Here is a 16407-nt window from a genome sequence, read left to right as displayed (position 1 = left end):
TTCACCAACATTTGAAATAATCATATGCTATGCCGAGCTGCAGCTTGGAGAAAAAATGACAAATGTGTCAATTTTCAGCACTTTTTAACTTAAAAAAGCTAAAAGGAAATCCTCTCCTCTTCCCCAAGGAGAGAGGTACTCAAAATTATCACCTCCCCAGTCTCTTCCCCCCCAGAGGTTTCATCCCCCCCCATGCCAAAAATGGACGAATTGAAATTTTCAGACAGCACTGATTTTTGTCCAGTTAACTCTAGACTACTAGCACCTGTGATGGCACGGTTTTTATACTAGTTGTTCAGAGTCCTTTATATACATTGCTTTACCTAATTGCTTAAATAAACAGCAAGACATTTTACTGAGTGGCCAATGACATGAACGAACACTGCAGTGTTATGGAGAGCTTCTCTGCCCTAACCTCAGTCCTTGCATCTGGCTTCCATTTGACTAGGTTTGCATATTGCTATAGGATGCAGTTCAGTAACCTATGAAATCCAAAGTTTGAATCCTTCCTGTGCTATAAACTAAAAAATAGTAACCAAACACCTGTGGGGGAATACTGCAGGAGGAGTAAAGAGATATGCTTTTTCTGTAGCTTATCCTGCACTGAGCAGAGGGTTGGACTGGATGACCTTCAAGATCCCTTCCAACGCTACCATTCTGTGTGGATGGTATTAGTTTCCAGTTGGGTACTTGTAACATGGAATGGTAGCTTCATTTGAATACACTCCAATATGTGTCTATTCCAAGAAACAAACACATCTGGGATTTTAAGGTCCACCACTCTGCCGCTGACAGAGTGTCAGCGGCAAGGTAGTGGTGGAGCTGAAACTAACCACAGCATAGGGTACCACACGATATGCATACTGCCTAAGCACGTCTGTAAAGTGTGTGGCCTTTAACAACTGTAATTTCCTGGTGTTTTGGAGCTTGGGTGAACAGGGAAAGCCCTTAACAGAACATGTTAAACCAAAAGGGTTTGTTCTTGTTGTTGTTTTGTTTATTGAATTGCATTTCATAGGAGTGATTAGTTCCACACATGCTATGAGATAGCTTTGAGTGCAAAATGTGTTCTTGGAACTGGGTCAAGGGGGAGGTTGCCGCTGTTGCATGAGTCAGTTCTTGGAAAGAAAAAGCTCCTGAAGTCAGGTGGAGATGGACCTTCTCAAGGGAGCGCCTGAAGCCACGGCGCTTCCATCCCAACTTCCACCCTGCTGCCCCTGCCGAAAAACCACCCCTCTCTCTGCCAGTGCCTGGCAGGGATGCGCACAGCTGCTTAGCGGTGGCAGTGGCAGTGGCAGTGGCAGCAGTGGCAGGGTGGGAGCTGAGAGGGAAGCACCATGGCGCTCCCCTCTTGGCTCCCAGCCTGCCTCTGCCACCATCCCGCTCTCCTTCCTGGTGCCAGCAGCGTCTGCAATGGGAATGCGAGGGGTTTGGCTGGCTGTGGAAGCCCACATGCTGGGCAGCCTGGCACTGGTCGAACTGAGCCAGCTCACGGACAAGCGAGCTGGAGCCCGGGCGGGCAGGGGTGCCCAAAGCTTGGTGGGCCTGGCCTCTTGGGTGGATCCCTCCGACATCCCTGCTCACATCTATAGTGGAAGGGAGATCAGTCACAGAGGAGCAGGATTTTAGCTAGGCAAGTGCATGCTGGGAATTCCATTCTGTTTAAACCTGATGGGCTCTTGCAGTGTTTCCATTTCATTAAGCTGTGGCAGGCTATAGTGGAAATTCCCCCCGATTCCACAAATGTTCATTGTTGTTCTTTGCATACATTAAATGGACACATTTTTCCCCCTAGATTATTTCATTTGGACAAATGAGACCATGTTTTTTGGGGGGTGGGTCTTTTACTTTACGCAAATGGGATCAGATATATAGAGATTGTTGTTGTTCAGTCGTTCAGTCGTGTCCGACTCTTCGTGACCCCATGGACCATAGCACGCCAGGCCTTCCTGTCCTGCGCTCTCTCCCGGAGCGTGCTCAAGTTCATATTCATTGCATCCGTGATGCTATATAGCCATCTCATCCTCTGCCGTCCCCTCCTCCTTTTGCCTTCAGTCTTTCCCAGCATCAGGGTCTTTTCCAGGGAGTTTTCTCTTCGCATTAGGTGGCCAAAATATTGGAGCTTCAGCTTCATTATCTGTCCTTCCAATGAGCAGTCAGGGTTGATTTCCTTTAGGATGGACTGATTTGACCTCCTTGCAGTCCAGGGGACTCGTAAGAGTCTTCTCCAGCACCACAGTTCGAAAGCATCAATTCTTCGGCGCTCAGCCTTCCTTATCGTCCAGCTCTCACAGCCATACATTACTACTGGGAAAACCATAGCTTTGATTAGATGGACCTTTGTCGGCAAGGTGATGTGTCTGCTTCTTACTATGCTGTCTAGGTTTGCCATAGCTTTCCTCCCAAGGAGCAAGCGTCTTTAATTTCATGGCTACAGTCACCGTCTGCGGTGATCTTGGAGCCCAAGAAAGTCAAATCTGTCACTGCTTCCATTTCTTCCCCTTCTATATGCCAGGAAGTGATAGGGCCAGATGCCATGATCTTCGTTTTTTTAATGTTGAGTTTCAAACCAGCTTTTGCACTCTCCTCTTTCACCCTCAACAAGAGGCTCTTGAGATCCTCTTCGCTTTCTGCCATTAGGGTGGTATCGTCTGCATATCGGAGGTTGTTGATAATTCTCCCGGCAATCTTAATTCCGATCTCTGATTCATCCAACCCGGCATTTCTCATGATGTACTCTGCATATAAGTTAAATAAGCAGGGTGACAATATGCAGCCTTGTCGTACTCCTTTCCCAATTTTGAACCAATCGGTTGTTCCATGTCTGGTTCTTACTGTTGCTTCTTGACCCTCGTACAGATTTCTCAGGAGACAGGTAAGGTGGTCTGGTACTCCCATCACTTTAAGAATTTGCCACAGTTTGTTGTGATCCACACAATCAAAGGCTTTAGCGTAGTCAATGAAGCAGAAATAGACATTTTTCTGGAATTCTCTTGCTTTCTCCATGATGCAGCGAATGTTGGCGATTTGATCTCTAGTTCCTCTGCCTCTTCTAAACCCAGCTTGTACTTCCGGTAGTTCTTGGTTCGCATACTGCTGAAGCCTAGCTTGTAGGATTTTGAGCATCACCTTGCTGGCATGTGAAATGAGCGCAATTGTGCGGTAGTTTGAACACTCTTTGGCGTTGCCCTTCTTTGGAATTGGAATGTAAACTGACCTTTTCCAGTCTTGTGGCCACTGTTGAGTGTTCCAGATTTGTTGGCATATTGAATGCAGCACTTTAACAGCATCATCTTTTAGGATTTTAAATAGCTCGGCTGGAGTACTGTCATCTCCGCTAGCTTTGTTGTTACTAATGCTTCCTAAGGCCCACTTGACTTCACTCTCTAGGATGTCCGGCTCAAGTTCAGTGACCGCACTATCATGGCTATCAGGGACATTCAGATCTTTCCTGTATAGTTCTTCTGTGTATTCTTGCCACCTCTTCTTAATCTCCTCTGCTTCTGTTAGGTCCCTGCCTTCTTTGTCCTTTATCATGCCCATCTTTGCACAAAACGTTCCCTTGAGATCTCCAATTTTCTTGAAGAGATCTCTAGTCTTTCCCATTCTGTTGTTTTCCTCGATTTCTTTGCATTGTTCATTGAAGAAGGCCTTCTTGTCTCTCCTTGCTATTCTCTGGAACTCTGCATTCAGTTGGGTATATCTTCCCCTTTCTCCCTTGCTTTTCGCTTCCCTTCTTTCGTGAGCTACTTGTAAAGCCTCATCAGACAGCCACTTGGCTTTCTTGCATTTCTTTTTCTTTGGGATGGATTTCGTTGCTGCCTCCTGAACAATGTTACGGACCTCCGTCCATAGTTCCTCAGGCACTCTGTCTATCAGGTCTAATCCCTGAAATCTATTCCTCACCTCCACTGTATATTCATCAGGGATATGATTTAGGTCATACCTGAACGGTTTAGTGGTTTTCCCGACGTTCTTCAATTTAAGCCAAAATTTTGCAAGAAGCAGCTCATGATCTGAGCCATAGTCAGCTCCAGGTCTTGTTTTGACTGACTGTATGGAGCTTCTCCATCTTTGGCTGCAAAGGACATAATCAATCTGATTTCGATATTGACCATCTAGTGACGTCCATGTGTAGAGTCGCCTCTTGTGTTGTTAGAAAAGAGTGTTTGCTATGATCAGCATGTTCTCTTGGCAAAACTCTTTTTTTAGCTTTTGTCCTGCTTCATTTTGTACACCAAGGCCATGCCTGCCTGTTATCCCGGTGATTTCTTGACTTCCTACTTTAGCATTCCAATCCCCTATGATGAAGAGGACATCTTTTTTTGGTGTTAGTTCTAGAAGGTGTTGTAGGTCTTCATAGAACCAATCATCCTCAGCTTCTTCAGCATCAGTGGTTGGGGCATAGACTTGAATTACTGTGATGTTGAATGGTTTGCCTTGGATTCGTACTGAGATCATTCTATCATTTTTAAGATTGTACCCCAGTACTGCTTTTCTCACCCTTTTGTTGACCATGAGTGCTACTCCATTTCTTCTAAGGGATTCTTGCCCACAATAGTAGATATGATGGTCACCTGAATTAAATTCGCCCATGCCTGTCCATTTTAGTTCGCTGATTCCCAAGATGTCGATGTTCAATCTTGCCATCTCATGTTTGACCACCTCCAGCTTACCTTGATTCATTGATCTGACATTCCAGGTTCCTAAACAATATTGTTCTTTACAGCATCGGATTTTCTTTTCACCGCCAGCACATCCACAGCTGAGTGTCCCTTCGGGTTTGGCCCAGCCGCTTCACTCTTTCTGGCGCTACTTGGAAATACCCTCTGCTCTTCCCCAGTAGCATATTGGACACCTTCTGACCTGAGGGGCTCATCTTCCGGCGCCATCTCTTTTAGCCTTGTGATACGTTCCATGGGGTTTTCTTGGCAAGAATACTGGAGTGGGTTGCCATTTCCTTCTCCAGTGGACCACATTTTGTCAGAACTCTCTGCCATGACCTGTCCGTCTTGGGTGGCCCTGCACGGCATAGCTTATGGCTTCACTGAGTTACGCAAGCCCCTTCGCCACAACAAGGCAGTGATCCATGAAGGGGTATATATATCTCTATATAGAGACAGAGATAGATAATTGCAGGCCTTGAGCAAATCTGCCTCTCCGGTCTGCATCCCCATTGTAAATATCCTTGTCAGTTTCATCCTCTCTAGGGATGTCTCTCCCTGAGAAATCTGGTTCTTCTTTGGCTTGTTGGAGATCTGCGGCATGTATGACTTCTTCTGCATTTGCGAGTCAAGCTCCGGGCTTTTGCTGGAACTCCAGGAACCTTCTTGAACATTTTCCCCGCACAGCTGACACATCTTGCACAAATCTCTATGCCATTTGCACAAATGGCATAGAAATCTGTGCAAACTGCAGGATCTGGGGGGGGGGGTGCGCAAAAATGCCCCAGGAAATCTGTGGACTGGCACGGCTTGTTGCAGATGGAGTCAGGTGCCACAGTGGGAACGGGATCAAAGTCCAGGGGGCTGAACCTAAGAAAGATCGTTGAGCCCCACCCACCAATGGATTTCTCAGACAACCCTCAACCTCTCCACACATGGCTCAGCAGAGCCATATCCCACATCTGCCAAAGAACTTGCCAATGGAGGCTGGTGGCTCCGATGCCAGTGGGGCAGTGAATCTGCTCCGGGTTTCAGTCAGAATCAGTCAGAACTCTGGAGGAGCTCTCCAAGGTTGCAGAGCACCTTGGATAGCCCCTTCAGAGTCCTGACTGGTTCCTACTGAAACCTGGAGTGGACTAACAGCCACACTGACGTCAGAGCCACCAGCCTCCACTAGCATAATACTATCTTTGTTTTTCTTTTCAGAAATGAGATAGTAACCTTTTCTTTCAGGGGATTCTGTGTAGATTCACTCCCCTTACAGATTCCATTGTGTCAAGGCATTCAAAGACCTCATCGACTGGGAGAGCTGGGAGGGACCTCAAAGGACATCTAGTCCAACCCCCTGCATTTGGATGCAAAAAATCCACTCCCACGGCATCCCGGATGGGCAGTGGAGGCTGGTGGCTCCTATTTCTGTGGGTCAGTGACTCCACTTTGGGTTTCTGACACAACCAGTCAGAACTCTAAAGGAGTTGCCCAAGGTGCCGAACCTATCTGGGGGATATGTTTCAGCACCTTGAATAGCACCTTTAGAGGTCTGACTGGTTCTGAGTGGAACCCAGAGGAGATTCACTGCCCCACTGACATCAGAGCCACCAGCCTCCCCTGGAATGTGTCCATTTCATCCTCCGCCTTGGCGCTCCGCCCCGCCTTCACTCTGAAGTGGTGAAATGTAGGATGAAATTGGCACTACTTTACTCAATGGGAGAAAAATGCATCCATTTCAAGGATGCACTGAATTGATGGGAAATATACATAGATTTTGGTGCAAAAAGAAAACAAAAACAAAGTTCACAAACTGATATGGACCTGAGTCGGAACAAGCTTTGAGATGGATTTCAGAGAACTTCAGCAAGCTTGAGTTTTGCCTGTTCGCACATCCCCAGTTGTAGCCCATAATATATCAAGAATGTGTTTCTTCACTAAAGGTCAGCTGAACTTGACACCACCCATGTCTTTAATGCCTCCTGTAGTTTTGACACATGGGAATCCAGAATCATGGCTTGCATTTATGGTGCGGAATCGGCCACATTCCCCAAGATCCCCTTTAACCCCCTGAAAAACCAGATTATTGAATGCCAAGTGATGCAAGCATGAGTAAGATCAACCTCAACCCAGGCCAAAGAACTCAATTATTTCCAGTGTCCAACTTATTCCAGAACCAAGCAGAGAAAAGTGTATACATGTCGGTTGCGTTTTAAAATAAAACAAATTATCACAGTATCTGGCTAAAGTCATTCAAACTTGGCTGAACTGCTCCCTCACTACCATATGAAATAGAGCTACCCTGGTGAGTTGTGCAGACATGTTTTCTCCAGATGCGCACCTGCCTATGGAGCCACAGAGAGAGTCAACAAGATTGCAGGAGTGGTTTTTGCTCTCATATAATTAGAAAAATTAGGGTGATTTATTCTAGTTCTCATCAAAGCTTGAGGGATTGTTATTTCCAAAGATGACATTTGAAACATATGCAAGAAACCTCAGCTCATGAGCAACAGTTTGTAACTCCTCATAGACGAAGCTTGAAATGTCAGTGCATAAATACCTCCTGACCCTCTGAGAGCCTGGGGTGAGAGTTAGGGAAGGCAGGGACTGTGCCAGGGGGAGGTTTAAGATCACCCCCTTCAGATCCAAGGCCATGGCTGGACTCCATCTTTATTAGCAAAGAGTCTGCAGCTGTGCTGTTGTGAGAGGGTTTGGCTTCTTATGAGCTGGCTCTGAGACCAGTCACCTCGGTGGATGTGCGTGAACACTGAAGAGTGAGAAGAAGAGACAATAGCAGGCATCTCCAGCATGACACTGCTGCTGTTGCTTATTCTGCTGTTGCATGTTCCCTGTAGGATACTGAAGACAAAATGTTCCTTGAATTCGATAACTGATCGAAAAGACCCATTTAATTATTACAGGCTGGGAGACTACCTGATTAGTGGGATCATATCTACACTAAATATTCGACATGAAGCTTATGTTTTCTTTGAGCCTCCCTCTCCCAGATTTGTTCTGTAAGTACCAATATGAACAGCTATGAATTTATACTCTCCAGCTATCCTTTATGGCAGGGTCAGTGGGTCAGGTAAATCTCATCCCTATTCTGTCTTGCTTTGCTTCAGGGAAACTTGTTATGGGGCGGATGCTTGAATGTTGAGGGAACATCTAGAGCTCTTCTGCCAGGACTAGAGCCAGCATCTAAAATCTTGGGGAAGCTGCCATGCCATCAGTGTTGCAGTTAGGGCTGCACCTCAGGGCAAGAGTCCAGGGCCCTGCAGCCTAGGGTTCCAGCCAATGGCTACCTGGGGAACAGCACATGATGGGAGCAGCGGCAAACAGGCTGGCAAACCTTGGCTGGCATTGGCATGCCGTGGCTCACAGGGGCTGACGCTGTTTGTGGCCACATCCATGTTTCTTGTTAGTTTAAAAAAAACATTGCATAGTAAGGGGGGCTATACATGAACATGGTTTAAGATGCTCCTTTTATTATTATTATTTTAACTTTGAACATATTAAAGGGGCCTGGGAGAACCACTTTAGTAAAGATGAGTCTCAAGAAAATGTTCCACCATTATAAGTTTCAAAATTCTACTGCTTATAAGAATGAAACCTGTTCAGCGAATACTGTGAAACTTGGCATCCATAATTTACCCAATGAGGTCTACAGTTGCACAGTCTGATAAAAAAAATTGCCACAGGTACGGCAAGTTAAAAAGTGCTGAACACTGACATTTGTCCTTTTTATTCCAACTGTGGCTCAGCATACAGTATATTTCTTTCAAATTTGAGTGAAAGCTCCTGCTGTACTTCATCAAGATCTGTCAAGGAGATGTGCGTTCATTGGCTTGGTGATGTTTGGAGCAGCAGTTCAAAAGTTCTTAAAGCTTAAAAATGCATTTTATAGTCAGGGAGCTATAGTCAGCTGGGCATGTACATGGTTAAAGACACTCCTTGTATTATTTTTACATTGAACGTATTTAAGGGCCATGGGAAAAACATTTTAGTTAAGGTGAGTCACAGAAAAAAAAGTTATGCCTTTATTTATTTATTTATTTATTTATTTATTTCATTTATATCCTGCCTTTTTCATCTTGCAAGGAGCCCAAGGCGGCATACATAATTCTCCTCTTATCCGTTTTATCCTCACAGCAACAACCCTGTGAGGGAGGTTGGGCTGAAAGTCAGTGACTGGCCCAGAGTCACCCAGTGAGCTTCCATGGCTGAGTGAGGACTAGAACCCAGATCTCCCAGCTCCAGGGGCATTGTTAGGTTCTTAAAAGATCTGGCCCATGACACAAATTTACATGTGTATGCAAGTATTGCAAAGTCTAAGCAAACCTCTAATATATGGGTGTGTGTGTGTGTGTGTGTGTGTGTGGGTGCATGTGGTGTGCTTACGTGTGTGTGCATAGATTACATACATAATAAGTGTGCACTGACCCCCCCCCCACTTCAACTCAGTCCCCAATCCAGCATTTTGGAAAACATCCCACTTCTGGTCGGGCTAATTTGTGGTCGCTCCACTTCAGCTCAGCACCAACCCTGAGTCAAGGTTTGGAAAAATGAGTCATTATGCTTCCTGTTGACTACCTTGGGAAATTCCTCTTGGTCAGAACTCGATGATAATTTCAGGCATAGTAGCCCACTAGAAGGGGATTACACCTGCCCAATGTCAGAAAACAAAATGGTGCAGGGTTCATATTTTGATTTTCTTTTAAAGGGAACTGCCAATAACATTGTTATTCCTTGGAAGAACGGGATAAAAATTTCAGGATTCTTTGCCCCATCAGAGGAGATGATACCTACGAAATTTCAGAATGATAGCCACAAGGAGTTTTGTGCAAGTGTGGCCTTGACATTTTGAGGTCTCCAAAATAGGTTATATGGTCCTTTGTGGACCATTGTTCCAAAAATTACAGACAGCCTAGAGGTGTCCCTAAGTAAGAAACCAGGAAAGTTTCAGAAGGATAGGTGCAGCAGTTCATGTGGAATGGGAGTTCTCCAATTTGTGGGAGGGAGTGATTTCCTTTCCTTTCCCTTCCCTTCACCCCCTCCCCAATAGTTTTTGGGTAAATTTGTATGAAAATGCACAGGTCATTGCACAGGTGTCCCCCAGGCAAGAAAACTGCAATGTTTCTGAAGGATATAAATGCATGCAAATTTAGAATTACTAGAATTTATTTACATTTCACCAATGTTAGCAGCAGGGGAACATGGGTGGGAAGGTGCTAGTGCACTCATGTCCTGCTTGTGGGTTGGCCACTGTGTGAATAGAATGCTGGACTAGATGGACCTTGGTCTGATGCAGCATGTCTCTTCTTATGTTCTTAAATAGAGAGTGCCTCTGAGCATGTGCATAATGTTTTTCTTTCACCACTGAGCACTTACATTCTCCCCCTACCAATTCTATTCCCCTCCATGCACCATCCCTCCTCATCCTACCAACCTCCAGCAACTCTTCATAAAAAACAGATGTTTTGTTTTGTGCAACTCCTCTCTACCTCCTCCTTGTTATGCACAAGCTCTCATTATAGCTTCCTCCCCATAACTTCATTTGTGCCAAGACTTCACCAGGACTCAGCCAATGAGTCTGTTTTCAAAACTCAGTGAGTCTGCTTTCAAACCTAGGGCTAAGTTTTGGAGAAACTCTGAGCATGTATTAAGTGCCTTTCCCTCACCACTGAAGCTAGAGTTCATGCAAAACCACCACCACCACCCGCAAATGACAAAACATGCATAGGACTGAGCTGAAAGGGTAGTCAATTCATTGACCGGAACTGGGTAGGCATTAAGCCTGCAATACCATGCTCACAACTCAGGACTTATTTTTGAGTAAACATGACAGAACATCAAGGTTCTGATGCAAACCTCCCTGAAAAAGTAACTTGTGTTGGAAACCTATGCACACTTTCACAAAAGCCACTGGGCCTAACTGCCTGAAATTGGGCAGGTTCAATCAACTCCATGGGAGCTATAAGGTCTCCAAATTTCATGTATTTATCATACAAAGCAAAAATTGTCCAATGCAAGTCAATGGGAAAATGTAAAAAAAAAATGACAATTAGGACAGCTGAAAAGATCCGGGGCACAGCTCAAAAAGATCCGGAGCCTGTGCCCAGGTGGGCCCTCTGCAAATGATGCCCCTGCCCAGCTCCCAGTCCAACACTCCCAGTGTGATGCAGCCGCTGCACCACACTGGCTGCGGAAGCATTTTGGCATTATAAGCCTCAACATTCTACTGCTTATAAAGATGCCATCGGTGACTAGGGATGTTAGAGAATTCTGCCCAGATTTTAAATAGGATCGGATTCTGACAAATCCGGTCTGCAAAATCCTCCTTGGAACAGGGCAGCCAGGTTGACCAGGACCAGAGCTCACATGGACCCATTTTGTTTTTGTCCGCCAAAGGGTGGATTTTTCGAAAATAATGACGAAAATAAAAACGTACATCGGAAATGGAGGAAGAAAGAGCGCGAGCGGCTTTACCCTTTTCATGAGGCATTTTCTGGAGGCTTTCTTTCACTGGGGCTGAGTCATCCATGGAAATCCTCTATGTTTTCTGTTTATTGTCTGTGGAGGTGAGGTGAGGTGAGGTCAGGACAGTTCCGGTGAGGTCAGGTGAGGTGAGGCCAGGTGACCGGAAGTCACGTGGGGAATCCCCGCAAAAGGCTTTACTCTTCCAGAGACCAAGGGCACGTGGGAAGGATTTTTCAGCAGGAATTATGAAAGTATGTATGTAAGTTCCGGAGCCGGAAAAAAATGGGGGGGGGAATCCGGGGCAGGCAGATGGCGGAATGGGGTGGCCCTCGGCTCTGTGGAATCCTCGCTGAGCAGAGCCACTCTACGAGGATTCCGGGGGGGAGGAACAGATCACCTCCCCCTCCCCCATGGATTCCCCACTGGACTGGACGATGGGGAATCCATACACCCTAACTGTGATGCTTGGTATCCATGATCTACCTGATGAGGTCTATAGCTGTGCAATATTTCAGAATGATCTGATTAAAATGTTCACAGGTACAGCAAGTTAAAAAGTGCTGAAAATTGACACATTAGTCCCTTTTGCTCCAAGTTGGAGCTCTGCATATCATATAGTTATTTCAAATGCTGGTGAACACTACTGATGTACTTTCATCCAATTTTTCCATGAAATGTGCCTCCCATTGGCTTGGTGACATTCTGAGCAGCCGTTCAAAAGTATTTTTTTTCTGCCTCAGGAAAGCCTGTGGCAGCAACTGCTGGCAAAGTTCTGTCAAGCACACTCAGTTTCACTCTGAGGTCAGATGGCCAACATATATTTTGGTTGGATCTGCAGTGCGTTTATCCTATGCGTGCTTACTGAGACATTAATCCTGCTGCGCCCAATAAAGTTTACTCCCTGATAAGTGTGTTTAGGATCACAGCTCCAGTTCTCTGAGGCTTCTGCATAACCTTTTCCAGCACTGGAGTGTACATCTGTCCTGGGTTTGCACAGGGGTATGCACTTGGTTGCAAGGAGGTCTCCCTTCTGCATCCCGAATAATGCTGGGATCAGCGCTTGGGCTCTCAGGTCCATATCTGAGTTAGCAGATGGCCGAAAATAAACAAGACATGAAATTTGTTTTATTGCACTTAGTATCCACATCTTCTTCTCTTTTTTTACTACCAATACAAGCTGAAGGGGTCAATGTGGCCCAGGACTAGACTGGGGCATTTAACCCTTTCACACACACTGCCATGGTCTCAACAGGGACCACTGCCCTAATCCTGCTATTTGCACTGGGAACAAAACTTTCATCAGCATCAATTCAATGGGAGTGTTGTTCTAAGAGCAAAATCCACATGTTAATATGTAATGTGGAAATCTGGTATCTTCTCATTGCATAGAGGATGAAAATCTAATGACCTCTATTTTTGTTGCAGTACACAAGGTATAAGCTACTGGTACATCCTGCCCTTCTTGTTTGCCATTCATGAGATCAACCAGAATCTGAGGCTCTTGCCCAATATCACTCTGGGCTACAACATCTATGAGAACTATTTCAGCGGAAAAATGACTTACGAGGCCATGGTAGACATGATGTCTGTCGGGGAGCGGAATATTCCAAACTACAGCTGTGGAAGACAGAATAACCTCTTGGCAGTTCTTCAAGGGGCTGATTCTGAACTCTCCAGCCAGGTTTCAACTGTTCTGGACATCTACAAGATCCCACAGGTATGAATGGGAATACAAGCAGAACCTTCTTCTGTTTTACAGTTTCTCCAAAGATGTTCAGAAGGTTGCCCTGGGCATCGCCAAGTAAGGCTGGAGACAGGCAGTACTTATTAAAATCTAGGGTTGGCGGAGAATTTCTCCCCGAAACTTCGGGGGGCCGAGCGCCAATGTGTTTGGCCCCCCGAACAAGTTTCGGGGAGAAATCCTCCGCACCCCCCCGCACCCCCCCCGGGACGGGACTTACCTTCGCCGAATGTCCCTCCCGGCAGCGGGTCCGGCCAGCGATTCGGCGGGTGTTTGAGCGGGGCGGGAGCGGCAGCCGCCGCCGCCATTGCAATAAAAGAAAAAAAAATCCCCTGATAGGCTACGTGACGATTCACGTAGCCTATCACGGCTAGATTTGCAAAGTCAGCTATGATAGGCTACATCAATCGTCACGTAGCCTATCACGGGTGACTTAAAAAAAAAAAAAAGTGTGTACGGATAATGGCGGCCCCCATAGGGAGCCGCCATTCGCGTTCCTTATTTAGTCGCTGTAGTCTATGTAAATGTTTACGTAGACTACAGCGAAAATAAGGGCAACGCTATTTGCGTTGCCCTTATTTTCGCCGTAAATGTGCACAGCTTCAGAAGGATAGATGGAGTAGTTCATGTTCAAGGGGAGTCTTCTTCTTTGATGAAGAAGAATCCAATTCATGTGCATTCTCTGAAGATTTTCTTTTAATTTTTCTAGGGATGTCAGAGAATTTCGCCACGAATCTCAGGGAGGCTGAATGCCAGTGCATTCGGCCCCACGAAATCGGTGGCGGAACGGTCTGCCCCCCCGACCCCTGCTGCCGCCGCCATTTCCAGTTAAAAAAAAACAAAAAAAATGATAGGCTATGTAAAGATTTACGTAGCCTATCAAGGCTAGATTTTTAAAAAACACCGTGATAGGCTACGCAAATCTTTACGTAGCCTATCACGGCTGATTTAAAAGAAAACAACAAAACCGCGCGTATGCAAATGGCGGCGCCCATGGGCACCCCCATTTGCGTTCCTTATTTTGGCACGTCTTAGTCTACGTAAACATTTACGTAGACTATGAAGGCAAAAATAAGGGGAACGCAAATAGCGTAGATGCTACACTATTTGCGTTCCCGTTATTTTCGCTGTCTTAGTCTACGTAAATGTTTTAGTCTTAGTCTACAAGGGGAACGTGGGTTTTTTTTCTCTTTTAAATCAGCCGTGATAGGCTACGTAAACATTTACGTAGCCTATCACGGCTGACTGCAGGGACGCAAACGACGGCGGCTATGGCCGCCGCCATTTGCGGAGCTGGCTGGCCAGGATTCGGGAGGGGAGGGAAGGAGCGCCTCCCCCCAACCAGAATTTTGGGGGGAGGGATGGAGCGCCTCCCCCCCACCGTGAATGTCACCCTTCGAAAAGGTAAGTGACTTTCGTACATCCCTACATTTTTTTAGCATAAGAGGAGTTTCATTTTCATATAAATCATTCATTCTGTATTACCCTTTTTGTTTCCACTTTGCATATTGTTCTTGTTCATCTGCATGAGCGAAATGTGGATGTAAGATCTTTTAATGGCTCCTCTAGTGTGACAAAGTATGATTAGAAGTATGACAGAAATCAGAAGCTGAAGGAATTTATTTTGGAACGTATGGATAGTACAAAAGGATGAGTCTCTAAAATTCATTCACAATTTATTGAAATTGACCCAGATATATCAGATGGATTGAAAATAATCCAGGAAGATGACAGTGGAACAACAACGGAGCAAAATGCAAAGGATAAATGATTGGTGAAAATCTCCACCCTGCAGGCCTAATCCTGGAGCTGATTGGCCTGTGCTGGGAAGAGTGGTGATTCTTCCCAGCAAAGGCAAGTCCCACTGTCTCCCCATCCCCATGTTATCTCCAGTCTCTGATTGAAGATAACAGTGGGGATGCAGGGCAGCCTGAGTTAGCCCATGCCAGAAAGAGTGACCACTGTCTCTGGCATGGGCCAAGTAGCTTCATGTGGCACCAGAAGCCACGTGGAACCAGTGGCTCTGAGAGAGGCAGTTGCTCCTCCTCACACCAGCCAAGTTCCTTTCTTTGTGCTTCTAGCATGGAGAGAAGAAGAACAAAGGGAAAAGAGGGGTGATGGCAGAGGCAGGGCCATGCTTCCCTGATGTCATCTCGCCCATAGCTAGGGGCAATCTGTCCCCCCATCCAGAAACAGTACAGGCCTTCTGGGATAAATTATGGATGACTCATTCAGAGAAAACTGATTCAACAATTTATTTTTTATTTATTATTTATTATTAAATTTATTAATCGCCCATCTGGCTGGTCACCCAGCCACTCTGGGCGATGTACAACATACAATAAAAACAGTTTAAAACAATAAAATTCTACAATAAAAACATTTTCTAAAATACCCTTACCCACCCCAAATGCCTGCCTGAACAACAACGTTTTTAATGCACGACGGAAGCTCATTAAAGAGGGGGCATGACGGAGTTCCCTAGGGAGGGAGTTCCACAGAGTGGGGGCCACCACAGAAAAGGCCCTCTCCCTCGTCCCCACCAGTCTAGCTGTCCTGGCTGATGGGACAGAGAGAAGGCCATCCGAGGCTGATCTTGTTAAGCGGCCTGTCTGGTGCTGCTGGAGGCGCTCCTTAAGATAGGCTGGGCCGGAACCATATAGGGTTTTAAAGGTCAAAACCAACACCTTGAATTTGGCCCGGAAAACAACTGGTAACCAGTGCAACTCCTTCAGCACTGGAGTGATGTGATCTCACCGGCGGCTGCCTTTAATCAGGTGAGCCGCCGCGTTCTGTACCAGCTGCAGTTTCCGAACCGTCTTCAAGGGTAACCCCACGTAGAGCGCATTACAGTAGTCTAAACGAGAGGAGACCAGGGCATGTACTACCAATGGGAGCAGATGGTCGGGAAGGAAGGGGCGCAGCCGTCGTATCAGATGGAGTTGATACAGCGCTGTCCGGCTCACAGCTGACACCTGAGCCTCCATGGACAGCTGGGAGTCCAAAATGACCCCCAGGCTGCGAACCTGGTCTTTCAAGGGTAGCCGTGCCCCATTCAACACCAGGTCAACATCCCCCAGCCTCCTCTTGTCTCCCACCAAAGTACCTCGGTCTTGTCAGGGTTCAGCTTCAGCCTATTCCTCCCCATCCAGCCACTCACCATCTCCAGACGTTTGGACAGGGATTCTACGGCCAACCTTGGTGAAGATTTAAACGAGAGGTAGAGCTGCGTGTCATCCACATATTGATGACACTGCACCCCAAACCTCATGATGATAGCCCCCAGTGGCTTCACATAGATGTTAAATAGCATCGAGGAGAGGATGGAACCCTGTGGCACCCCACAAGTAAGTGGCCACGGGTCCGAAACCTCCTCTCCCAGTGCTACCCTCTGGTACATGCCGGAGAGGAAGGACCGGAACCACCGCAATACAGTGTCCCCAATGCCCAACCCCTCCAGGTGGTCCAGGAGGATACCGTGGTCAACGGTATCGAAAGCCTCTGAGAGGTCGAGGAGAAGAAGGAAGGAGCATT

The 16407-nt window shown here is 46.4% G+C and overlaps 1 protein-coding gene across 1 annotated transcript in view; it reads left to right on the top strand.

Annotated features, from left to right (window-relative positions):
• LOC146355533 (vomeronasal type-2 receptor 26-like) overlaps positions 1-16407 on the top strand; it is a 60984-nt gene that overhangs the window by 30749 nt on the left and 13828 nt on the right. Inside the window, exons 7-9 of the mRNA XM_084829930.1 lie at positions 1363-1606; positions 12096-12204; positions 12558-12849. Coding sequence (XP_084686056.1) covers positions 1363-1606; positions 12096-12204; positions 12558-12849 — 645 coding nt within the window. The remainder of the gene's footprint in view (positions 1-1362; positions 1607-12095; positions 12205-12557; positions 12850-16407) is intronic.

Source organism: Heloderma suspectum, chromosome 2 (genome assembly GCF_057233095.1).
Source record: "Heloderma suspectum isolate Gila_16-S chromosome 2, 16-S_ref, whole genome shotgun sequence".
In the NCBI taxonomy this organism is placed as follows: domain Eukaryota; kingdom Metazoa; phylum Chordata; class Lepidosauria; order Squamata; family Helodermatidae; genus Heloderma; species Heloderma suspectum.
Note: the sequence above shows the minus strand (reverse complement) of the source record. Positions and strands in the feature narration are given on the sequence as shown.